The sequence below is a fragment of the Gymnodraco acuticeps genome, unplaced genomic scaffold (genome assembly GCF_902827175.1).
Source record: "Gymnodraco acuticeps unplaced genomic scaffold, fGymAcu1.1, whole genome shotgun sequence".
NCBI classification, from domain to species: Eukaryota; Metazoa; Chordata; class Actinopteri; order Perciformes; family Bathydraconidae; genus Gymnodraco; species Gymnodraco acuticeps.
The window spans coordinates 1307895-1334815 of NW_022989810.1; the positions used below are offsets into that span (position 1 = coordinate 1307895).

General features: G+C 42.4%; 1 protein-coding gene across 2 annotated transcripts; it reads left to right on the top strand.

Annotated features, from left to right (window-relative positions):
- On the top strand, positions 1–26824 carry cnot10 (CCR4-NOT transcription complex, subunit 10). 2 transcript variants are annotated; one of them, XM_034228546.1, is made up of 19 exons: positions 1–227; positions 1941–2032; positions 4686–4847; positions 4946–5096; positions 7728–7864; positions 9393–9470; positions 9541–9624; positions 15562–15679; positions 15832–15981; positions 19038–19237; positions 21677–21798; positions 22050–22226; positions 22650–22730; positions 22808–22921; positions 23004–23134; positions 24271–24303; positions 24415–24542; positions 25694–25769; positions 26438–26824. In XM_034228546.1, the coding sequence occupies exons 1-19, from the start codon at positions 128–130 to the stop codon at positions 26578–26580; spliced, it is 2277 nt and encodes a 758-aa protein (XP_034084437.1). In that variant the 5' UTR covers positions 1–127; the 3' UTR covers positions 26581–26824. The 2 variants fall into 2 exon arrangements, with proteins under 2 accessions (XP_034084437.1, XP_034084444.1); XM_034228553.1 differs by having other exon boundaries at positions 24418–24542.
- The last annotated feature ends 97 nt before the right edge of the window (positions 26825–26921 follow it).

Consider the following 26921-nt stretch of genomic DNA (forward strand, 5'->3'; position numbering starts at 1 on the left):
GTTGCGGTATAACCAGTTTGTTGCAAACTGTCAGCAACGCCGAAGAAGAATCTGTTTAGAGCGGACACTAGCCATCTTCTGTGTGAAACACTGATGATAAGGTATTCACGGATAATTTCAACGTTACATGTGCCAATCAACGGAATTAAATCCAATCTCAACGGACCCGACTCATACAGGTTTTCTAACTATCCTCGAAAAGGCCACAGATATGGCAGAAAATACAGGTGAGTGTGTTAGCTAATGCTAGCTGCGTAGCTAGATATGGTCAATTTAAGCTAATGCACTTTTAACGCACATTTTGAAATTAATTACTGGTAATATACTTTGAAGATAATATTCACCCCGATGCTCAGTTTGTCCTTAGTTTGAGACGTGCTGTGTAGCATAAGGCTTAGTTTATCTACAGCGCCCGTGAACGTAAACGTTAGCCTAGCCGAATGCATGTTGCCCAAAGACACGTTCAGGCAGAACTTCATTCACAAATGTCGCATTGAAGTTTTTTTTCTCAGTGGAAAACATTAAGGACATGAACAAGTCTTCAGACATCCAGCGTTAACGTCTCCAGCCTGGTAAATACGGCTGTCGTATAATCCGCCGAGTACCGATAATAAGAATATGTAGTTTAATCCCACATCAGTGAGCAGGCTAACAGATATGCTAACAGTTAGCGTTGTCAGGGTGAACCAAGGCAACGGCTGAGACGTTTATTTTATTCAAATCAATTAATGCATTCTGAATAAAAAGGAGGATTTAAAGATGTGATGAACTGTTAATGTTCTTTTTCTTAAAATGTCACTTAAAATTCTCAATTAATCCGCCAACTGTCACATACCGTCATGTGGAGTTGCACTCAGTGCTACTGTATTTACTACACAAGTACATGTTTCTCTTTAGTGTGTAATATCTACTCAGCCAATCATGCATAAAGCATGTGGAGTTGTGGTTGTTCAGACCAAACATTATAATTGAGAGGATATGTGCAGACTGAAAACTGGTAATATACTTTGAAGATAATATAGACTGAAATATATGTGCAGACTGAAAACTCACCTCTTTCGACTCCACTTCGAGCGATAGAATTATTAACAAAGCACTTATATACTAATAAAGGACTGGCTTATCTAAAGCCAGTTGAGTAGCACTTGAAATGTTTTGCTCTATGAAACCTGATGTACTTATATGATTCTGTTTTCTTCTAGTTTGTATCTTCTTGGTCGAATGCACTTATTGTAAGTCGCTTTGGACAAAAGCGTCAGCTAAATGCAATGTAATGTGATCTAAGAGACTTTGAGCATGGTCTAGTTGTTGGTAGTTTAGTATCTGCTGATTTAACCACAATAGTCTTCACAGTTACAGAGAATGGTGTGAACAACATCAGACTGTTGTTGATCGGAAGTTCTGTGAGCAAAAATGAGAGGGATCAGATGAGACTGGTTCAAGCTGGCAGGAAGGCAACAGTAACTCTTTTAACAAGGCGGGACAACAGTGTTATGCAGAAGAGCATCTCTGAAAGCACAACATCATCCTTGAAGTGGACCACCGACAGCAGGCTCCAGTGTCAGATCAGAACAGGAAGCTGGGGTTACAGGGGCTGAAGTGCAGGCTCACCTCAACTGGACCCAGCTTGATTTCTGCTGCCACATGCGGACGGTAGGGCCAGCATTTAGAGAGAGCTACCAGTATAAGCAGTGGGGCCAAATTCCCTCCCAACCCTTGTCAGTGAGCTATAAATGCCAAACAGTGCCCATCCCTTATGGCTACAGTCCACAATCTACCTCCAGCAGGCAAATGCTCCATTCACAAATCACACATCATATTAAAGCGGTTCCACCAACATGACAATGTGTTTAGTGATCTCCATTTTAATGTCAAGCCTCTGTTTAAGTGTGTGATGTTATGTAACCTTGACATTTGTTTCTCTCTTTCATTTTGATCAGAACAAAACGAAGCAAAGCATGACAGCTCATCGTCCCCTGGCGTGACAGACCAGGAGAAAGAAATAGCAGCCAGTGCATATGAAGCATATTTGGTAAGTCTTCCTTTCCTAACATACTTCGAAATCCACTACATATATTTTGGCTATTCTCTGCAGTCACACTGTCACCTTTCAAAACTGTTCTGCAGTGTCAACAAAACTGTACTTGCAACACTTACAGAAAGACGGTCAGCAATAAGCATAGGGTCACATTTGTCTCCATATATAAATTCACACATTTCTGACTTCATGCGAATGTAATACACCTTGTAAATTAGCTTACTTCTTCTCTTAGTGATTGCGATACATTCTGTATAATTCCTCCATCAAGAGTAGAGATCCGAGCTGATTGTAGCTGATGGATTGGATAACAGTTTCACACACAAACACCCTAATGCTGTCTTTCTCCATGGCACAGAAACTGAAAACTGAATTTCACCCTAGGGGGATAAATAAAGGTTAATTTTCTTCAAAGAATAGCAGTGTACAACAAAAACCCATAGTGGCTTCTTGCTGGGTTATGGTAATTAGTTAAAGTGACCTTCTAGCAGCAGGTCATATCAGCTGTCACTAATAATGTGAGAAAATTGATGACCAGTGGCGAGCCGTCAGGGCCCTCTCTCTGAGGGCCTAAGATAGTCTAAAAAATAATATTTGAAAACATATTTTTTTAAATATATATTTTTTAATATTGTTTTAGTTATATTTTTCATTAGTTTTACCAAAATAACTTGATTTAATTGTATTTAAAATAACATTTCCAAATAAATAAATCCTTCAAATCTGCCTGTTCAGTTTCTGTTTGAATGTGAAGGGTTAAATGAAAAAAGCTTATTACTGTGAAGACAGGAACTGATTGTGGTCCTGCTGTAGTAACTCAACGAGAGAGTAATGTCAAATGACAGTACAATTGACCAATCATATCTTCCCTCTAAATGGGTGGGCTTTAGATATAAAAGTCACGGCTCGGCACTGTTGATGACAGAACAGACATAAACTCATCTGTGGTCTGGTTTAGGTGTTGTAACAATGTGTGTTTCTGTTTACCTTAACCCTAATCTTATCTCTAACCCCAACCTTAACCTAACCCTATATACCTACTTTACCATAACATCATTTAAGCCCTTATCCTGTTGGAAGGATGGGGTGCCACTGGAAGCGCTTTTTAAATCGGGAAAGGATCATTAACTGAAGGGAGACAGTGAAAACTCTGTAGACAGTCAAATATCTTGTTTACATGTTCACACAATTTAGTTTCTAAGACTGATCCCATTCACGTAGTGCAGGTGGCAGAACACTAAAGCACTTAATGTGAATTATTTGCAAAAAAGTGTCCAACAAATGCACTATTTTCTCCTTTTAATGTAAGATAAAACTACATCTTTGTTTGCTGATCATTTAATTTCAATCAGAAACAAATGGTTTATAAATATATACTGTTGCATTGGGTGAAATATTCCTTTACTCTGGTCAACATGTAGTTTGTTTGACTCATCTTGTTACACAGACACGTTATTGTGTTGGACAGACATGGAGCTACTCAGAGATAACTGTCAGAAAAACACTTCGCAAGAAGAAATGATGTCATGTTCAGTGGTTGCGTAGACTTTTTCGTTGTCTGTCATTGTGACGGACAGGATCGTAACATTTCCGTCACAATCCATTATGACCCGTCATTTTATTTTTCATGTTTTAATTATGAGACATATTTAATATTTATGTTTGGGTACTGAGCAGCAAATGTTCATTCATTCATTTTTTTTAATGATTCATACAGAACTTTGAAGGGCATGGAGAAACAAAAAGATGAACAGGACACCGACCGTGTGGTCACTTTTCATGTCAACACGAACATGAATGATTTATTTGTTCCTGCACTGACAGCAGAGGGGGGCAGAGGCCGCTAAAAACACGCCGACCATTGTGCCTAAACAGGCAAATATGAACAATGCCATCGTTTTAAATGAGACAATTACAATCAGAATATGAACAAAAATGTACAAGAACAACTCAATTGACCTGCTGTAGCCTGAACGCTGATCTCTGCATCGTCGTGCACCCTCGGACAAATCCGTTACTCATCTTAGCTTTCTACAGAACAGAACATTTTGCCATCTTCCCTCCTCAGCCACTTAAACTCTTGCTCCCACTGAACCCGGTACTCCCGCTTGAACTCCTTGCCACTTGATTGCCCCTCTGCCACTTGATTGCCCCTCTGCCACTTGCTTGCCCCTCTGCCGCTGGCTGAACGTTGTCAGTTTTAGTCTTACTGGCTTGTCCTTCATCCTCCACCGCATCAATCCCTCTTTTTTCACCTCGTTTATCCACACCATCACAATTACTGGGCTTATTAAAAAAGCTTCGGACGATCAGCTGCCGTGACATTTTGCGATTGCTAAAGCCGGAACAACGAATCAACGAGGTCAAAAACAAGACTAGACAATAGCTACTTAATATACACCCACTCGCCACCATGGACAGGGGTGTGAATGACTAAATAATAGTTACAGACTACAGTAGAGTACAGTAGATCGCCCTCAGGACCTGGCCACTAAGGATGTAATATAATGTGGGCCGCTGGTGGACATTGTGGCGCTGTTCCGAGATGTGTTCTAATCTGTCAAAATGACGGACTGCTTTCAGATTTGTCCGTCATTGAGGGAAAATATTCGGTTAACGCGACCTCTGGTCATGTTGTTCTTCACAGAGCGGGAAGTACGACGAGTCACTCAAACACCTGGAAACCCTGCAGGAGCTCAACAAGGAGGACTATAAGATCGCTATGAACAAAGCCGTCGTAGAGTTTTACAAAAGCAGTCAGACTACAACAGGGACTCTGAAGCAGACACTACTGGCAATGAAGAACCAGGTAACTGCTGAATGTCATGTTTACAGTATAAGTTGTAGACTAACCGTGCTTCTTCCTGATGTCTCGCATTTCTTCTCACATCACTCTTTATATCTCAGGTTCACACATCGGCAGAGGACATTGATGGGTTGGATGATGTAGAAAATAGTTGGCTGTACTATAATCAAGCCATCATCCACTATCACATGCGACAGTACTCTGACGCCATCGCAATAGGAGAGAGGCTCTACCAGTTCCTGGAACCGTTTGGTATGTTCTGCTGTTACTACTGACAATATTCCATACAACAGCTGGTTGATCACCCAACTGCCGATCCATTGTTTTCCCGATTCAATCTCAAGGACAGAATCATTCAATATTTGATAAAACTCTATAAACATGTATTATCATGTAAGTGAATACCTTTTAGGTGTTTGTAGCTTTTTGAGGACATTGTTCCTTGATAGCATGTGACAAGCATTTTTCATGACTTTGACAAAATGTTAAAGGATTTAAGGACATGACATTTAAACTGATACTTTTATGAGTGTAGACAAAAGCTGCATAGTCTTGACTTATTGTGTCTTTAATATTAGGAAATGCTGATCATATCGTGACATCGATGTGTAAACCACCGTTCCTTTAACCTAGGCCCTATTCCATACCACCCGCTACACTACCACACCATGATGGAGTGAACTTCGTCTTGAGTCACACTCACAGCTGAATAAGGCACTCTTTAATGTGTAAGGTGTGAATACAGCAGCAAGCTTTGGGACAAACTAGTCTCTCTCTGTCAAAAACAGTAACTGTCTTTAACTTTTTGTAACCATGGTTTAGAATCAGCATCTTTTGGTCAAAAATAATAAACTAATGGTGTTTATTTTTTGCAAACCTCTCAGTCCCTTTAAATAAAAAACGTTATGATAAAATGAGCAAGTCTACCATTTGATAGACTAGACGAGTGGTTCCCAAACGGTGTGCCGCGGCACACTGGTGTGCCGTGAGGCAAGTCCGGGTGTGCCGTGGGATTTTGTGACAACCATACGTTATTATTGCAATATACAACTACACAAAAATAATAATTTTTTATTTACTATATCAGTACTTTGTAGGTTTATATGTACGTAATCTGCGCGACTTGTGCGTCCACATCTCCACGTGCAGTGCTGCATAAACATGGCTGAGTCAGCGATAACTTTCGAGGGGTGGAGGTATGCCCATTATTTTGAGTTCGTCCGAAGAATAGACAGGAATGTGACGGTGAGGTGCAAACTGTGTCCAGGCCAGAAGCTGTTATCCACTGCTGGAAACACCACGTCAAACCTCAACAAACACCTGCAAAGAACACATGCTAAGGTGAAGCTACCGCACACGCTATTTGTTGTTTGTTTATATCACGCAGTCTGTTCTCTTCTCTGTCTTCCGGTTGTTGCCTGTTTTGAATGACAAATACACACTACCGCCCGCCTGCTGGTAGGAAAGTTATTGCCACTCACGCATGTGCAGTTCGTACGTGCTCGGCGAGTAAAGTAACGATTAAAGTAACGAGTTACTTTATGTAGATAGTAACGAAGTAGTGTAATATATACTTTTTTTAAAGTAATATGTAATATATTAAAAAAAATTAGTAACGATCCCATCTCTGGAGTTAGCGTTCTCTACTCTGGTTTACATGAAGAACAACAGGAGGTCACGGCTCTCTGTTGAACAGGACTTGCGAGTGGCCCTCTCCTCAGTGCCACCAAGGATTACAAAATTCTGCGCCCCGACAGGAACATGTATCTCACTAATTTGTAAGTCGGCAAAATATTTACAATAGCACATGTTTCAATGCTGATTGCTGAAATGTTAATTTTGTGACCTGTCTGGTTTAAATGAGTGTGTTGCTGCTTTGATGAAGCCTAATTTGATAAAGTTTCAAATTAATTTCTGAAATATTTCGTTGATAAATATTTCATGAGTAATATAGTTGTCTTTGTCACATTTTATTTGGCATTAGTAAATAATTATGCACATTTACAGATATTTTACATGATATGAGTGATAACACGTGTTATAAGGGCTATTTTGCACAATAGGTGTGCCTTGAGATTTTACTTGTCCTTTGGTGTGCCTTGGGCACAAAAAGTTTGGGAACCACTGGACTAGACACAGGTATATGAAGGGTCAGGGTTAACCCTTTCAACACAGTTTTAAGTCTTTTGCCTCATTCACACCAACGGTGTTTCAGGGCCGGTTCGGAGCTGGAGCTTGAAAAGCACCGGGTTTTCCTCTTCACACCGCAGCGGAGCAGCCTCTTAGCTCAGGAATCCGGTTCGTTTCAAGCACCAACAAATTGTCAAACGCACCGCATACGTCACGCTTACGTCGGGGCGGGATCAACTCCTGAACAACAACAAAAAGCCGGCGTTTTATCCAGTTTGTACACAACGATGGAGAAACTTAACAAGCAGCAGTGGTCCACTGAAGAGACCAGCTACCTACTGGGAATCTGGTCTTCCGAAGAGGTACAGAGGAAGCTGGAGCACAATTGGTCATTGTTGTTGTTGTCGGTGTCAGCTGTGAGGGGTTTCCGCGGTTTGGCTTTATGAAGCAGGCACGCAAACGGTTACGTCATGACGCAAACAATGACGCAATGACGCAGCACCAGTCGGACTCTGGGCAGTGTGAAAAGAGCCGGAGCTAAACCGAAGAACCGGTTCTGAACCTGAAAAGCTCTAGCACAGAGCTTGAACCGGAGTTGCGTTGGTGTGAATGAGGTAAAGAGTCTGAAACCTGTCCCACTAACAGGGTTTATATACAGAGGGGGCATCCCATCATCATCTGAAAGTATTGTACATATATTTTCTAAGGAACCAGGTTTTGACACACAGTCCTTTTATTGATTTGTCCTTGCAGAGAAGTTTGCTCAGGCGGTGTGCTTCCTGCTGGTGGACCTGTACCTGCTCACCTTCCAGCCAGAGAAGGCCCTCCACCTGCTGGCTGTGCTGGACAAACTGTCCACAACAGGAAGCAGCAAGAACGGCAAAGGAGAGGTATGGCTACAGCTGTAAACACTTATCTATTCTATTCTATCTAGTTATGTTTGGACTCAGAACAGTCTCATAATACACACATGCACACAGAAGGATTCACACTTGTATTTCCAGATCCACACTTGTTTTTCAATGCACACACAAATGTGATCCGTTTCATATACATGTAAATAAAATCCAAATACAGAAAAAAGTTTTACATGTATTTTTGATCCTCACATATTTGTTTTCCATTTAAATCCCCTGAACCTGCAAACACAACCGCTTTCTGTGCACGGATCGCTTGCATTCGTGTGTGGGTTTTTTGAGACTCCTCTGACGGTCAGCCGATTCGTACTTGTAATTGTTTCTATCTATCCAATCAGATGTCTCCTCAATTCTAAGCCAATCACATGAGCGCGCCCCACGAGGGTAGATTTCTTGCGTTCATGACGTAGCGCTTCATGTACGCATTTTGCGCAGTCCGGAGCTGATAGCTCCATGGAGCCTGCCTGCAGGCGCTAATCTCAGGACCCCCTCCACTCTCAGTACAGCGCCACTTTCCGAACAGGAAATGCACGCAAATACAAGCCTTTATATTATTAAGGTACAGCGCCACTTTCCGAACCATTGATGAATGCTTGTGTACACAAAAACGGCAGGCAAAACCGTTTTAAATGTGTGTTTCCTGTGTGGCGAATACAGCTGCTTTATTTATGTCTGTATGAAGTTGTTGTGAGTGTGGAGGGAGCAGCTACAGGTTAGCTTAGCCTAATCGATCAGTGCACTACGAAGCCAGTGCTAGACAGTGACTGTAACGGGGGGAGCCCCGCCGGTCATTATCGGCCGATATTCACTCTTAATAGTTTGATCGGTGCTCTCTATAAAGGCCGATCAGGAGAGCTGGATCTGATCGATATGGACATAAACGCGAGTGAAGTATAACCGGACGCAGAGAGAGAGATCAGATCAGCTGCTGAGTCTGATGGAGACACGCTGCTCTGCATGATCACCTGATGCTCCGCCCTCTGTTTAGCGAGCTGACCTGATTGCACAAAATGCGTATATGAAGTGTCATGAACGCAATAAATCTACCTCTGGGGGGGCGCGCTCATGTGATTGGCTTAGAATGAAGGAGACATCTGATTGGCTATAGATATAAACAATTACAAGTACGAATCGGCTGACCGTCAGGGGAGTCTCAAAAAACCCACACACGAATGCAAGCGATCCGTGCACAGAAAGTGGTTGTGTTTGCAGGTTCAGATTTAAACGGAAAACAAATATGTGAGGATCAAAAATACATATGTAAAACTTTTTTCTGTATTTGGATTTTATTTACATGTATATGAAACGGAACACGTGTGTGTGTGCATTGAAAAATACAAGTGTGAATCCTTTTGCGGATTATGAAATACAAGTGTGAATCCTTATGTGTGAACTGTGTGTATTATGAGACTGTTCTGAGCCCATAGTTATGCAGTTGCGCCTGAAGCCACTAACTAAGTAAAGATATACTTAAATGTTTGAATGCTGTGCTTGATTCCAGAGTTCAAACAAAGATGGAGCCAACCAGAAGGCAGAGTTCACAGCCATGATGGAGGCCGCCAAGTCAAAGATGCACCAGGTAAGAGATCCCCCCCCCCCCCCCCCCTCCCTGTTCCAGCCTCTGTGACTGACTGTTGTTTCCTTTACAGTACAAAGTGAGAGCCTACATTCAGATGAAATCCTCCAAGGCCTGTAAGAGAGAGATCAAGTCAGTGATGAACACAGCAGGGAACGTGAGTCTACACCATGATGTTGTTCAAACATTGTGGGGGGGATGTGATGTCATGAGGGCTGGCAGGGTTACTTTAAAGAGCCCCTATTATGCTTTTGGGGTTATCTCTTTCCTGCAGTGTTTTACATAGGGTTTTGTAAATGGTCAGCAAAGGCTAAAATCCCAAAGTTTCTCTCCCACACACTTTAAATCCTAATGACCTATTCCCTTTACATGTAATACTACACCCCCAAGCCAGGATGTCATTGTTTTTGAAAGGTGGATATAATGTTTTAAAGACTTTCATGGTATTGACATAGCACAGATTAAAAAGAACATAAGAAGATGTTTTTATAGCTTTTTGTTCACACTACAGCACCATCAGGGTTGGGATTAGTGTTAATTTTGTTGACAAACTGACGAAATATGTTCGTCAACGACCTTTTTTTCCATGGCGAAAACGAGACGATGACGAGACGGCACCGACAGCAGTAAACAATAACTGTAACGAAATCATCATGCAATATCGTTGACGAAAAGTGACGAGACGAAAATGTAGTTTACTAAATAAAAACTATGCCAAAATCTCTCTTTACTTTCGTTGACGAAAATGAGGGAGACGAAATATTATCAAGATAACGTTACATTTCTGATAGTCAGTTTTTCTCCCAGCAGTTCCATTTCCGGTGTGCTGCGCTGGGCAGCAGCTGTGTGTCTGTGGTGCGCGCGGCGGTACATTTGAATTACACCAGGCAGCGGCAAAATATGAACTGTCAGGAAGACTCGGGTCTAACTAACCTTTATTTAACAGAAAATAAAATGGCCACAACAGGGCTTGGAGCAGTGGTCACACTCGCGTTAACCGAAGACCCCCCGTCAGCGCGAGTGAGTGATAAATTGTGCACTCGACGGGTAATAATGGATTATGACGGGAAATGTTACAATCCTGTCCGTCAAAATGACTGACAACGAAAAGTCTAAAGCCACCACTGCTTGGGAGAAAAGAAACGATGTGATATTTGGGCCCATTTTCGCTACAATGAGGCGGAGAAAAAAAAAGTGGAATGCATTGTTTTATCAGAAGGGAAGCAATGTGGCCAAAACACAGCTGGTAAAACCACCACAACCTGAGCAGATCCTCTCTGCAAAGCTTCTTAATCATTCAACCTGTGGTTTTCATCAAATAAGGACAAGAAGATATAATCTTATTTATATATACTAAAAATGACATTGGTTTGGCTAGACTAGTTTGACTGAAATGTTCTATATAATCTGATGAATAAAAAAGACTCAAACCGTTTTCATTGACAAAAAGTAGACTAAAATAATTAGTTTCTTTGACTAAAATAAGACTAAAATGCTCAGACTTTTAGTCGACTAAAACTTGACTAAATAAAACAGGATGAAGGTGACTAAATATGACTAAAACTAAAAAGGAAATTTAACACGGGACTAAGACTAAAACTAAATAAAAAATAGCTGACGAAATTAACACTAGTTGGGAGGGTTACTTTGTAAATGTAATCAGTTACTGATTACTGAATACATGGCTCTGAAAGTAATCCGAATACAGTTACAGTTACGCGTCTAAAAAACGTAATCAGATTACTTTCTTTTTTCCATCACAGATGGGTATGTTTTGGTGAACAGGAGACACAAAAAGCAAAAGGAAACTGAACGTGTTTTAATGGCTTATCAAGAGCCAGGGTTCGTACGGGTGCTTGAAATTCTTGAAAATGCTTGAAATTTGACGTGGTGTTTTCAAGGTTGGGAAAGTGCTTGATTTTGGGAATGGTGCTTGAAATTGAGATAAAGTGCTTGAAATAAACTGCTTTACTTTTACAATAAATTGCTGTCTGACTGAATAGTTCGCTTTTTAGATTAAAAGAAAAAGAATTGCTTCGCTTCTACATAAAACAGCCCCGCTCCGGCCTTCCTGCGCTATGCACGCGACCTTGCAAGTGTTTGTGTGAACTGGGCATTCTGATGAGAGTGATATAGAGATGACAGTATGCCAGGAGGTTGCTGTTTAACGAGCGTTGACTATCCGAAGAAAAAATACAAGCCCATGGCTAAAACCATGCAAAGGTTGCCAAAAAGAAATTCAGTTGTTCTCGATGGGAGAGTTTGCGCTGACGAGCCACAATGAAAGGTAAGCCGTAGTAGAGCATTTTGGCTTAGGCTAACGTTGCATGTTACGTTTGTTTAAGCTAGTAACGTTAGCGAACTCAATGTGGGATAATTGCTTATGCAGGTGACAATAATTTCAGAGGAGCGTACCTATGTCAGTCGCCATCATGTGGTGTTTCATGTCACACAGAATGATTTTAAAAGCAATGTATTTCTACTGGTAGTTCGTGCCCTAAACTTGCTCCATCGAAATCAGTCGCATTGACCCGAAGACACATTTTGAGTATATACACTGTTGGAAAGAGGATATTCCTAGCTTTCTAACGGAGGAAACATAATTATCGTTTGTACTGGTCTGGGGGAAGCTCGCGAGTGTGTGTGTATTTTTGCGTTTGTGATTATTGTGTTAATTTCCCGGGGAAAACTCTCACGAGAAACACCGGCTGTTGTTATGCCTGCTGTGACGTTAAGTTACTACTCCGTTCTCCGCTTGTAATTATGCCGAAGCTTCAAAGTTGTATTATCATCTGAATTTGCCAAAACAAGTTTTAATATTCTGAAAAGACAAGACTTTGTTTATTTGAAATCAGATGAAAACAAACTGTAACGGACCCTGCCGTGTTATCTATGATTTACTATACGCCAGTGGTTCTCAAACTTTTTCATACCAAGGACCACTTTAACCAATAAAAAAACACTCGGGACCACCTAACTCCAAAAATATCCCAAAACACATCGTTTTTCTAGAAACAGATTAGAAATTGCCTGAAATGGTACAAACAAGTAGCAACATGTGTGATGAAGGTGTTGCGCTGGGCTATATCATGCAATTGAAAGTGAAACTTAAGCTCACTCCATTGCGGAGATATTCCCACAAGAGGTGCGGAAAACTTTTATTTATTTATTTCAAATGTGAAATGTTACCAATATACTCACGGACCACTAGGGGCGCTCACGGACCACCAGTGGTCCGCGGACCACACTTTGATGAAGCACTGCGTATACGCCATATATTCATAATTTCAGCTGGAGGGAGGGGGAGCCAGCGCTACGGAACAGCAGAGTGGCAAACTTAGTGGAGTAGAAAGAAGTGTAGTACACAGTTGCATAAAATGAAAGTAAAAGTATTTTAAAATTGTATTTAACCCTCTATCTATGGCATAGTGTTGCCCTCAGGCAAAAAACACTTTTTTCGATCTCACACTGGCCCTCTAGATATATATATATTTTTTTAAATATACACAACGTCACCTGACATGCTGGTGTCCAATAAAATTAGGGAATTATATGGGTGTGGCATTTTGTCTGGGGGTGGAGCAGTCCTTTCTGCAAGCAAAACTGCAGGGGACTCAGGGCCACCACTTGGTAAGATACATTTCACTTTTTAACATATTAGAAATGTACACAACTTAAAATAAACACATACATACACATACACACACACACATACATACATACACACACAGAGACACACCCACAGACACATACAGACACACACAGAGACACACACACATACACAAAGACATACACACACACCCACATACACAGACAGACACACACACACACAACACATACACACACACACACACATACACACATACACAAAGACAGACACAGACACACACAGAGACAGACACACACTCACACAGACATACACACACAGACATACACACACAATACACACACAGACACACAAACACACACACACAGAGAGACACACTCAAACACACACACATAGACACACACACACAACCTACTGACCCAAAGGACCTTCCCTCAGTCGCCCCCCCCCCCCAGCTCGGCCACAGTCCGGCTCTGTAGGCCTTGTAGTGTTGCAGTAGTCAGGAAGGCAGGTAACTAATTGTTACCTTGGCTGTGTAAGATGTCGGTTTGTTTACCTCAATAGATTTCTATGCTGTTTGGTATTTTTTTTTTTTTAAAGGACTTTTGTGAAGGTTTGTGTCTTCCACTTCCATTTCCTTTCATGTAATAGTTTAATCCTGTGATTGCTCCTGCATGTTGTGTGTGAGGATGCATTCAGGGCGTCGTGTGTTCTGCAGACCTGTGGCGGAGTAAGTAAGAGTACTCATTCCGCCGCAGCAGTAGGCGAATAAATCCAGAGAAATTCACTCGATGGAGAAGGGATGTTAAAACCCAAACTGGAATCCGGTCTGTCTCAATGAGCTCATTTTACTGATTTAAAAAGTGGTGGTGTACATTTTATCTTACGATAACTCAATATTGTAAAAACCAAAACTCTTACACAGAAACTGACCTCATGCTGTTACTTAGATTAAAGTCTTATGTTCTGTTTTTATTAGATAGAGAAATACTGTGCGTTTTATGGGGAGTTTGTCTATAATTTTATATACATATATATCTATATTATATCTTTGTATGATGTAGAAAGTGTGTGCTCTGTGACCTCGCTCTCTTCACACTGTGCTCGGTTGGTCACATTGTATCAAAATAAAACGTTTGTCCTAACCTTGGAGAGCCGTATGTTATTGCCAACCTAAAAGGACCTCTAAAATGTTAATAAAGAATTATTGAAAAGTTATTTGGCTGTTTTATATTGGCTCAGCCAGCTTATATGGGATACCCAGTCTACTTACATATGGGTCACTCATTTTAAAATATTAAACTTTGTTTATTTTTCTTTAATTTGTCATCCTTGTGTAGAATGCTATTGCGAAACACACATTTGGTTGTTTATAGCATAAAGAACATCTGATTTAATGTGAGGTAGGGAAATAATCATTTGAGTATAAGTATGTGCATATAAATATGTAATTTACAAGTGCCGCTGTAGCTGCTTGAAAAGTGCTTGAAAAGTGCTTGAATTTGACTTTGGAAAAGGTGTAAGAATCCTGAAGAGCACAACTGAAACATAGCATCTGAAACGATGCAACAACATAATTAACTTTTTTGGGATGCAGCTTGGGATGTGAGGAGTGAGGGACACGGCTTAGAACGGGCGTGTCGCCTTCTGTCCTGCCAGTGTTGGCAGGACATGAATTAAAATGTCGAACTCGGACTTCATTTTAAGGACATTCGGCCAGGGGTGTAGAGCTATATATGTTTAAGCAGTGTGTGCACCAGTCTGCCTTGATCTATGAATTCATGTCTGTGACTCTCACAGTATCTGCTGCCCGCAGCTGTTTTATAGAAGGAAAACCTCCTTCACTTCATGAAATCTCTGCAGCACCAGGAGGCAGCGGGAGGGTTAACTCAGCCTCTGAGAAGAGGAGCGCGAGTACCTTTCACGCACCGCCTTCACTGTGTTTACCTTCAGAATCATTAGAAAGGCTAAAGAGCGTGTGGCTGATGTGTTTTAACCACACACACCTCTACACACACACACACACAACTTAAACGCAGACTTTTGTTCCTCCATGTTTCGTTATGTTTCACTGAGCGGACCCGCCCCTTTTTTTTTTAAAAACGCTCCCTTTTTGGTCCATCTGCGGCGGTATAGGTTTAGGTTAATAGGTGTGCTCTGTGATGATTCGGCGGTACCTTAAGTAATGAATATTAAATGTTGTGAGGAAATCTTTCCACCAATAATTCCAATAAGTAATCCAAAATGTATTCACTTCAGGTTTACAAAAGTAACTGTAATCAGATTACTCGTTTTTCAAATGTAACGCGAGCTGAATACAGTTACTGATTTTGTATTCTGATTACGTAACACCGTTACATGTATTCCGTTACAACCCAACCCTGAGCACCATTCATTCCAGCTGCTCCGCTACAGTGACAGACACCATGCTGATGGTTCTCCCAGTCTGTGTGTTTCTCTCTTACCTTTTTCCTGTTCCTCCCTCAGTCTGCACCCTCACTTTTCCTCAAGAGTAACTTTGAGTACCTGAGAGGAAACTACCGGAAAGCAGTGAAGCTGTTGAACAGTTCCAACATCGCAGAGCATCCTGGACCCATCAAGACGGGTAAACACTCCTCTACCTCTTTATCTGAAAAGCCACACAGCTACTTACGGTTCAGATTGCAAACATTGTCTTTACTTTTGATGCAGCTTGCCTTAGTAGTTTGATTTATTTTGTATGTGTTTGTTAATGGTTGTGCATCTTGTCTCATACAGGGGAATGTGTTCGATGTATGTTCTGGAACAATCTGGGCTGCATACACTTCGCAATGGGGAAACACAACCTAGGCATTTTCTACTTCAAGAAGGCGCTGCAAGAGAACGACCACACGTGCGCACAGCTAGGAGACGGCAGCAACGCGCACGGTGAGGCTGGGGCTAGACTTTGATTTGTCCAGGTTTTTATAGTTTGTGATGTTTAGATGCACTGTTACTCTCCGTCAGCACTTTCACCGGAACTGCTTTCTACTAAATAAATAGTCCTAATAATGAAAACAGCTGACAGTGAGATTTATGGATTATCCAGAGCAATAAGGACATTGTTTCTGCTGAGGATTTTGTTTAAACATTATTGTCAAATGTTGTGAACACTAACCAGGTTTTTTCAGCCGGCTTTTAAAATATTCCCCTAAAACTAAATGGGTGAAGCAGCTTTTATTCACTGCACTACGAGACTTTGGAATACCCTACCAGGACATATGTGACCTGCTCTACCGAAATCAGTCGCATTGACCCGAAGACACATTTTGAGTTGTATACACTGCTGGAAAGAGGAGATTCCTAGCTTTCTAATGATATCAGGATTGTTTTTGTGCTCAAGCTAAATATGTCACATTATATAATGACTATCACCGAGTAATCATTTTGAGAAAAAGGCTTTCAAAGTTTCCTCTTCTCTGGAATCCATCGATCTGATTGATTATTAGCGCCAGCAAAATACGTGTGTTTGTTTCCCGGGGAAAACACTCACGAGAAACACCGGCTGTTGTTATGCCTGCTGTGACGTAAGTTACTCCGTTCTCCGCTTGTAATTATGCCGAAGTTCAAAGTTGTATTTATCATCTGAATTTGCCGAAACAAGTTTAATATTCTGAAAGCCAAGACTTTGTTTATTGAAATCAGATGAAAACAAACTGTAACGGACCCTGCGGTGTTATCTGATTACTATACGCCAGGCATCCTCAAACTACGGACTCCGGTCCGGATCCGGACCGAACCACCACTGTCTCCGGACTCTGAGCAAATTATACTTTTCATATGTATTATCTCTCTGTATTATATGTGAGACATCGCCACAACGCATTCGCAACGAGTCAAAATTCTCCGCTAGGTCCACTGCAAACAGCGCTCTGCATGTCTGACTGTTCCACTGTGTTCCACCTGTGTGTGTCAACGCTTTGGTCCAATCACATTCAGCATCCAGTCAGCGTTTTTTCCCCCCAAACAATCTGCGAATCAGAGGCACAGTAGGGCGGGTCTTCGCGGAATGCGGGTGGGAAAAATGTGTGTGTCTCTTTCAACCTGTCTAAGTCAGAGCGAGAATTAAAACAAAAAAAATTCAGAGCGAGAGTTAACAGCTCATCTAGTTCCATCTGTACTGTAGCTAGTAGCCTAGTTTCACCTACCGGGGTGGCAACTGACACCTGAAAATAGGCCTTGCCACCCCAGCTGCCACCCCAGTTGGCAGCTTTGTTTTGAAAGAAAAGTTGTGGCTCATCGGACATTTATGAGAGAAAGTCTCTAATGTCCGAGTGCAAGTGAATGCAGCACAAGATGCACGTCATGTAACCCCGGTCCTGGCGCGAGCGTGGACATACGATTGGCGGCGATTTCATTTTGAACTGGACGGCGCAAAACGAGAAGCATTCGGACCCAAGCGCTGAAGGAATGAGGTATTTGCGGTCTACAATGACAGAGAAGAGACTGTCAGTTTGGCTGTACTCAGCATTGAATCAAAACGCTCTAAAGCTGTTGATCTTAATACGTTTGTGAGGCGTTTTGCTGAACAAGATGGTAATCGCCGCATTCAGCTGTAATAGACATGTCAACTTGATGCTCTGCTCACGGATGAGCATACACAACTATTAAGATGATGACCTTACGTGTGTAAATATATTGTTTTCTTTGAGGGGGTCTGCCCCCAAAAAACTGTTTTAAGTCCTGAGAAAGTCAAATAAGACGGTGTGTAAAACTACACTGCCCAGCCAAAAAAAAGTAACCACTTTGATTGAACTAGGCCAGTAGGTAAGGGCTTTCCACTGGATAATAACTGCAGTATAAAAGAATGCATGACTGAAGTGATGGAGACCACGTTTGAAGGCAAACAAAAAGAGGAAATAACAGGTCAAAGCAAATCCCCTCTCAGATTGCACAGCAACCAGAAGAACATAAATACTGGCTGGTGATTTGATTCATCAGCTTTGTGATGGAATAAAAATGCACAGTGCATTTCCTTAGCTGTGGATGAGTCCACTGACACCACTGACAATGCTCAGTTGCTGGTGTTTGTGAGTTTTATGATGAGGCAAAGGGGGAGTTTGTTGAGATGTGTTGGGCCTGACGAACCCCAGTGGACACACAAGGGGGAAAGACATTTATAAAGCAATAATGGGAATGCTGAATGAAAGAGGGTGCAGCTGCCTTTATTCATAACTGTGCAGCTCTTACACTGCGACTCTGAGGGATCAAGCACAGACACAATAACAATGAAAACTGCTGCATACAGATTATTTTGTTTTTGCAACCTCGTGTTAAGAATCTTGTTGCAATTGTTTAAAAGTTTGAATGACCGTAATAAACGGACCTTTGTCTTATTGAAACATTTATTTTGGACCTTTAAGATTTGTATTTGAGTACCCCTGCTATACGCCTTTCATTCATAATGTCAGCGGAGGGAGGGGGGCGGCGCTGCAGAAGAGCCGAGTACGAGTGAGAGCTGTCTTCCCCTTTACAACTTCAAAAATGTATTTATCGTGTGATTTTGGAAATAAAAGTTTCATATTCTGAAAGCCAAGACTTTGTTTATTTAAAATCAAACAAAAACACACCAAACCCTGAAAAACAATTTTTTTACGCAAATCCACGTTTATTTGAAATGAGCCGTTGAGACTTCCGACTGATTTCGATAGAGCGGGTCACATATTAGAGGCAAACGACTGGAAACACATTATTTTTTAGTGTCCCCTATAATGGTCATAGTTATTATTATTGATTTTATATTGCCTTTTTTAATTGTTTTATTGTATGTATTTATTTTGTCTGTGTTTTGTATTACTTACTGAGTAGGTTATCTGTTGTGAACTTTTGGATAATTTAGTTATTTAATTTATTCTCTTCCCTTTTTGACCTCCATTGTTAAAGTTTTCTAAATGATTACTATTATTATTATCACCACGGTAAGAAGATGTCTTTCTCTTCTCCAGCTAAGAAGTTCACAGGTATTCCGATGTGCGCTCTGCTAGCGAACAAGCGCTACGAGCTGCTGTATAACTGCGGGATCCAGCTGCTGCACATCGGAAGGCCTCTGGCCGCCTTCGAGTGTCTGATGGAGGCCGTGCAGGTGTACCACTCCAACCCCAGACTGTGGCTGCGCCTGGCAGAGTGCTGCATCTCCGCTAACAAGGTGTTCACACTTGACTGAGAAACCTCCTCATTTCACTTCAGCTCTGTTGCATGTTGATTTTCCTTTTTACCCTTTATGCTTTTGGTGGTTTTCCCTTTCCTGTAGAGTGTTATAGGTTTCTGTGCATGTAAATGGTCTGCAAAGGCTAAAATCACAAAGTTCCCCCCAAAGAGCCTTTCTCTCCCAACCACTCCCCCACCCTGCCTGTAACGATTAGACTCCTTGGTTTACTGACAGACTACGTCACATTCACGCTTCTATTGGCTAGCACTCCAACACATTGTATGGGGGGGGGGAGGACATCTCTAATGCCCCGGCCACACAAGGACGAAAACGGCTAAACGCATAGGATTAACGCAAACGCAATCGCAAAAAAGCTTCCGTCCACACGCAATAGTCATCCGGATAGTGTCTGTCCACACGAGATAGCTCCGTTTAGCTCCAACCGCTGGAGAAGCTGCAGTACATATGCAGGAGCCTGTACGTGGCGCTGTAACTTCCTCCACAAAAGCAGAGAAGAAGCATGGTTGTCATGGTTGCCCTTCTGTTTATTCTCCGCGGTGGGGGCCGAGGGAACCGGGCAGAGTTTCTCGCCAGTCAACGTGTATTAAAGTTTAAACCTTCCGACAAAATTATAAAAGTGCCGGTCAAAGGTCTTCTTTGTTATTTATTGAGCTTTAAAACAAATGAATAACGACTCTATAAATAATAATAAAATACACGGAGCCCTCTTTTTCCTCCCTCTCTTCGGACAGCGCCAGTGTCGGTTTCATGCAGCAGCTGATCCAGTAATGAGTGACTCGGCCGACAGTAAAAATAAACATATTTATAACTAGTTTAGGTAGTTTGAGAGGTAATTAAAATAGCTAAGGGTGATGATCTGACTTGAAATGTGTGTTTTGCTCCGTTCACCGCCGCATCACAGCGGGAGGAGCTGCAGGTAAGCAGAGCTGCGTGTCTCCGTCCTGTCAGATTAGACTTCACTCGCGTTTAGGTCCATATCGAGAGAAAGATAAATAATCTGAATTCAGGTGCAGTTTACTTTGACGCGGGGGGTGAGCAGCAGAGGTGGGGAGAGGCGGGGCTATTGCCTCATCATTATCAGAAAATTATCGTATAGGGCGTACACACGGAGCCGTTGGCCCCACAGAGCGTTGCGTATGCCGTTCTATCCACCTTGGGACCCGTTATCGTTTCCGCAGTCGTTTAGTGCCGTATTCGGTCGTCCTCGTGTGGCCTAACGGTCTATATGACACTAAACAGTAACGCAAACGACCGTTTTCGTCCTCGTGTGGCCTAAGCAGAGGGTGAAAAGGTATGAGAAAAATAAAGAGCTTTTTGAACATTAAAGCATGGAAACATGTCACAGTAGAGCAGGGGTGGGGAACCTTTTTCCTCTCGAGGGCCTAACCTCCTCTAGGGGGGTATGCTCCGCCGGGAAGATTTTATTTTTTTAAATATTGAAGTTAAAAGCATCAATCTGGTGCACTTTGAGAGCAACATTAGGAGATCTATGGATACATCTCTCAACACCCATATGAAACAGAACTGTAAGCAGATTTATTTTTCTTTATGGATATTTTACAAATCACTCTCCTTTCAAACTGTATTCTTGTTCATTAATAACAACTTTTTTTACTGTCATATAGTATTTTATACCTGTTTACTTTATTCTCTTATTTTTTTACAATATATAGCTGGTTGTAGAAAAAGCTTCTTATATTCGTTAGCATAGCTAGCTAACCAGATGCTAATAACAACAAAGTTATTGACTGTATGATCAGTATGACCGATGAACAGATCGCCACTGGGCTTTCAACTAAAGACACAGACACGCAAAAACTGCGGCATGTGTACGGCTCCTTATGGGTGTAATTTCTGAAGTGCCGGAGCGGCGTTCCGGTGCTCTCCGGCAGAACTGCACCCCTGTCAGACGAGACATATACCACGTGATGACACGTTAGGCTCGTGTTGTGTTCAAGGACCTTGGCCAGGAAAAACGGCCACTCGCTTGTTTAATTTTTTTGCGGTCTTGGTTTCTTAATTTTTTTTCTTTTTTGCGTGTGTTTATAATTACCTCAAGGGCCGTACCAAATGGTCTCGCGGGCCGCATACAGCCCGGGGGCCGGAGGTTCCCCACCCCTGCCTTAGAGGCATAAAATACACTTATGAACCTGAACATGAGCAGAATAAATCCTCTATTTCAGCGTTGGTGTCTGTTGTTAGCGAAGACAACCTTGCACTCCCTAAGTAGTTTTTGGATTTAAGTGAAAGACATTATTTATTTACAGTGGAATAATATGTAATATTGGTCACTAATTATTCAAGAGATACCATGGGCACACCAACTATTAGTTTGTTTGTTTGAAATGTATTTCTAAAGTAACGTTTACTCATTGTACAGATTTATAAAGGTGAACAATGTCTGTTTGTTTCCAGGGATCGGAGCAAGAAAGCAAAGGTTTACCTTGTAAAAAAGGTATAGTTCAGTCTATTGTCGGGCAAGGCTACCATCGCAAGATCATCCTGGCATCGCAGTCTACCCAGAACACTATATACAGGTCAGTGTCCACACACACACAGTGTGTACTAACTGCTGAAACTAACTGCATTTATATGAAAAACTGGGCGTGGATTAGTTTAGCATGAAGATTAGGAACTGGGGAACAGCTAATCTGTCTCTGTCCTAAGTAAAAACACAATACCATTGAATATGACAAGGTCTCTTGCAGAATATATATGACAGCATGTTTGACTCTAATAATATGTTTCAATGGAGTGAAATATTGTATAATTGTGTGTGTGTGTGCAGTGAGGGCCAGTCAGCAGCTATCCCAGTAGCCAGTATGGAGTTTGCAGCCATCGGCCTGAGGAACGCACTGCTGCTGCTGCCTGAACACCAGCAGGACGCCAAGACAGAGAACGGCTCCAAGATCTGCAGCCAGGCAGGGAGCACAGAGAGCGGCAACGAGAACAGCGACGCCTGCAGGTCACACGCGCACACGAGCATAAACACACTAAAAAGTTGTATCAAGATTAATTTAGTCTTACCTCAGTATAGATGTCAAATTCAGGTTCCCCTAGAAAAATGGAAATGCGTTTTACTACGATTGTGAGGGTGAAATATGATCAGTGCACGGAACATTAACACAACTCAGTAATGTGATGTTGGAGCTTACCTGGGTCACCTCTGGGTCAGGAGCGTCATCTCTCTGCTGAGCATTTTGTACTCTATATAGTTGCTGTTAGAACTAGAACTGTTTGAGCCTCTGTTGTACTATTTGCTCAGTTAGGACAGCTTTTCTTTCGTTCACAAGAATATTCATATTGTGCCATCTGATCCACCGTAAAGAATGGCTTCCTCTTGACTGAAGAGCTGCTGTTTGACAGTGTGTGTGATGATGTGTTGCAGTGGGAAGGGTCCGGAGGCCGATAAGTTCCTGTCCGCTGCACCATCGTCCCCTCTCAGGAAACAGGAAGTGGAGAACCTCAGGTAAACACTGCTCTCCTCACTACAGCCGACACATCAGCTGTGACCCGGCTGCACACTCACCTCTGTTTGATGTGCAGGTGCTCCATCCTGGCCTGCAGTGCCTATGTGGCGTTGGCACTGGGAGACAACCTGATGGCACTGAACCACGCTGAGAAACTGCTCCATCAAACCAAGGTGTCCGGATCGCTCAAGTGAGTCACAGCATCAGTGAAGGGATCAGCTGGTCGTCAGCCACGTTTGCTCCTGTCACTCAGCCCTCTGCTCTCTATGCAGGTTCCTGGGTCACCTCTATGCTGCTGAAGCCCTCATCTCATTGGACAGGATCTCAGACGCTATCGGACACCTCAACCCAGAGAACGTGAGCGACGTGTCGATGGGGGTGCTGAGCAGCGAGCAGGACCAAGGTCAGGGGCCGCTCCACTGTCCTCTACAGAACACACTGCTTTGATTTAGGGATGGGAATTTGAAAGCAAATGTATATTCGAATATTCGACCCCCCAAAAAACGGTTAACCGGTTAACCGAAATGTACATATCCTATTAAAAAAAAAAAAAATTGGGTAATTTTTTTTTACATTTTTGGAAATAAATACATACATGTTCAAATAAGTGTAGAAACCAAGTCGAATTTGTAAAATGTATTGAACTGGTGATCACAGTTTGACAGCTATAGGCCTACCGCTTTCATGTGTGGAGGCGATTCACAATCAGCCCAGCTGTAGAGAAGACCCTCTCAGCTGGAACGGAGGTTGCGGGTATAGCAAGGTATAGCATGTATAAGTTTAATTTGGCAATAGTTTGCACTCTACACCGCACTCACTAACCTGGTCGAAATATGTCCACACATTACTCATTTTTGACGCCATGTCTGTTGTGTAGGACTCTTCTTAGAGTGTAAATAATTACCGGACTATGACTGGTAAAATATGTTGAATACCGGCAAAAATCTCTCCTGTCAAAATGTCTATGTACTTTGCCGCCACACACGGTTGCCAAGCAGCGCTTATTGTTGTTTAGGCTGGCCACTCATGTGTCGCGAGTGTTGACAGGGGGCGGGGGAGCACGCTCATGAACTGTTAGCGCCGGAACCTCGCAACGGCTGCGGAGCGCATTTGCGCCACATTTGGGCCTAAGATGAGCTTTGAGTCTGCGTGATCTGCGTGCAGGGAGCGGCAGCAGCCATATCATTAGCTAGAACTAGCTAGATCTGATGGATTTGGACATAAACACAAGTGAAGTATAACCGGATGCGAGAGAGAGAGAGATCTGCACCTGCAGCTCTGCCCGCTGTGAGGGTCCGGTGAGCGGAGCAAAACACACCTTTAGACGTCACCTAACACATTTAGCTATGGCACTGTCGTATACATTGAATTATTCAATTTGATAATATGTAATCAACTTAGGCATCCCTCCCAAAAACTAAAAAAATTGATAAAGAAATTCTCATATTCGAAGACCTGAATAATTTCGAATATTCGATGAATCGTTCCCATCCCTACTTTGATTCGGGGATTAATGCTCGGCTTTGTTTTCGTCAACAGGTTCAGACAAAGGAGAAGAGCCTGTGGAGTCCTGTGAGTAAACATTCAGAAATTCATCTATGATTGAACAAAAATGATATGTACAACACTAAGAATGATTCCTTTTCAAATGACATCAGAATACTAAGTGTGTGGTGTGTGTGGCAGGGAAGCAGACCCCCCTGTGTTACCCCAGCAGTGTGACGTCAGCCCGGGCAATGATGCTCTTCAACCTGGGCAGCGCCTACTGTTTGAGGAGCGAGTACGAGAAGGCCCGCAAGTGCCTGCATCAGGTAACCATGACGACAGCTACATGACTTGCATATACTCATTAGGTGCAGCAATGTAAGCTTGTTGTGTAAGGCAGCAGTCAGGGTTTCTTTCACAGTGCATCAAACTCCAGCAACAGCCTCGTCAGGGTCAAATACAAACCATTAACATTAATTAGGTTAGCATAAAGCAACACAATCCCAGAACAGGGCAGCACACGTAGATGAACATGCCTAACATAGCAGTGCCTCTGAGGTTAGTTCTGGAGCTTTGTGTGCAGAGACCGCTCACCCAGATGGATATGGTTTTCAAAACCAGTCAAATGTCAACACGGACATGATGCAGAAAGTTTAAGAGAGTGTGTAGCAATCTGCCTTAGCTGCCTTCACTGAATCAGTGGTAAAATGGCTCTGTGCTGATATTGCCGTCCTTCTCCTCTTCGAAGCTGTGGATGTATCAAGAGAAGTGGATACAGTGTTGGGGGTGGGGCCTCGTTTATCCCTCAGAAAGTTGCTCAGTGTCTCATGAAGTGAAAAACAGCCTGACAGTAGATACTCAGATCATCTGGGCTTAAAGAGCATGCATTCATTTTCCTTAAACCCAGATTCCCAGTCTTAACCCCGCCTCCCCATCATTAAGCCCCACCTCCCACCCAAGTGAGTTTTACAACTTTTGAGGACCTAATGATTAAGGGCTATTCAAGTGTTGGGAAGTTGCTTCTCCTCTTTTTTCCTGCCCAAAAGGCATTATATGACACCGAAGTTGTTACACCACCTTTTGCTTGGTCACTTCCTGGGAGCTCTGTGGTGCATGACTCCTACAGATTGCCCCAATATGCTGCTCGCAACATTCAAATTATATGAAAATGGAATGCCACTCTCCTTTTTAAAGCGCAACCAATGAGATGACTGCTGTATGAAGCAGCACTAGCAATAATTTCAGGTAACCATAGAAACCAAAGTAACTAGCTGAGCAAAGAGCAGATTGCTAATCACTGTAAGGCAGCTTTATTCTGCCTCGTTCCTCACAAGCTTCTATTCACAGCCGATATGATGGCTTCAAGTATGTTGTGTGGAGAAAAGAAACAATCGTCTCTTAAGTATAGTGCATTCTCTAAAAAATGGTGTTAAGTTCTAGTTAAAACGTTACAATCTCTTCTTTTCTTCTTCATCAGGCTGCATCTATGGTGAACACTAAGGAAATTCCACCTGAAGCCATCCTGCTGGCAGTGTACTTAGAGCTGCAGAACGGTATGCCACACACTGAAATCAACGAAATATTTAGTTTCTTCATTTGGAATAACATATGTTCAGAAAGATGTTTACTTATCCTTTAAATCTGATAACTTTGTAAAGTTTGACAAAGATCATGATGACAAACCCTTTCTCTGGTCACTGTCTTTTTTTAACGTAATGATGTCAATCCAACTGCGAAACGGCACTGCGCTCTGGTGCGGCACATCTCAGGGGCTGCAGGTCACCTCCGCTGGTTTTCACATGTGTTCGGCATTCCTTGCATAAAATGTGGGTTTATAAAACGTCATTTTTCTTGAATGCTTCCAAAAAGCAGGCGTGATTTAGATGCCAGTTCTTCTACTTCATCCCACATAATTTCATCACTGGTCTCTTTCCCTTCAGCTCAAATCCATGTGCTCTACTCATCGACTGTAAATGTACCGCCTCAGCCACTAGCGTAACTTCTTCTTCATCTGATAGCCAAGAGTATATTACCATGCAGAGGGTGAATGAATGGCACATGGAATAGGCTATCATTGATATCAGGTCAAGGTGTCTTTGCAATACGTCTACCCTAAATGTTGATATAACAATAGACTTTTTGATATATTATGCAGCCCTATCCATTAGTGGTATTTCCTTAGATTAAGTGTGTGTTAAAAGTGTGTGTGCTGCGCCCTCAGGAAACACCCAGCTGGCCCTGCAGATCATCAAACGGAACCAGCTGCTGCCCTCGCCGGTCCAGAGGGTCTCCCCAGACTCCCGCAAGAAACCCGTCCAGCCCATCCAGCTGCCCTCATCCTTTACACAAGTTCAGCGCAAATGAGCCTCTCCAGCCAACCCAGACCTCCCCCCTCTCAAACTTCACCACACACAGTACCCCCTGAGGAGCCTTGATATTTATAAAGCTACTTCCCCTCAGCACCAGGAGCCGTTTGAAATGCAGGAGACGCTGCAGGCACGAGTAGAGCGTCAGCTGCAGCGCTCACTGTGGACTGTTTATTTCCATTTAAATGAGGAATCAGTGTATTGTCTGAACATTGAAAATAAATTTTATTTACTGTACAACATGTGTGACTCTTATACTACAGTCTGTTCTGTCCACAGTAGATTAACAGTGGATGTAATCAAAGAGCGTTCAGAAAATAACAATATATAGTTAAAGTC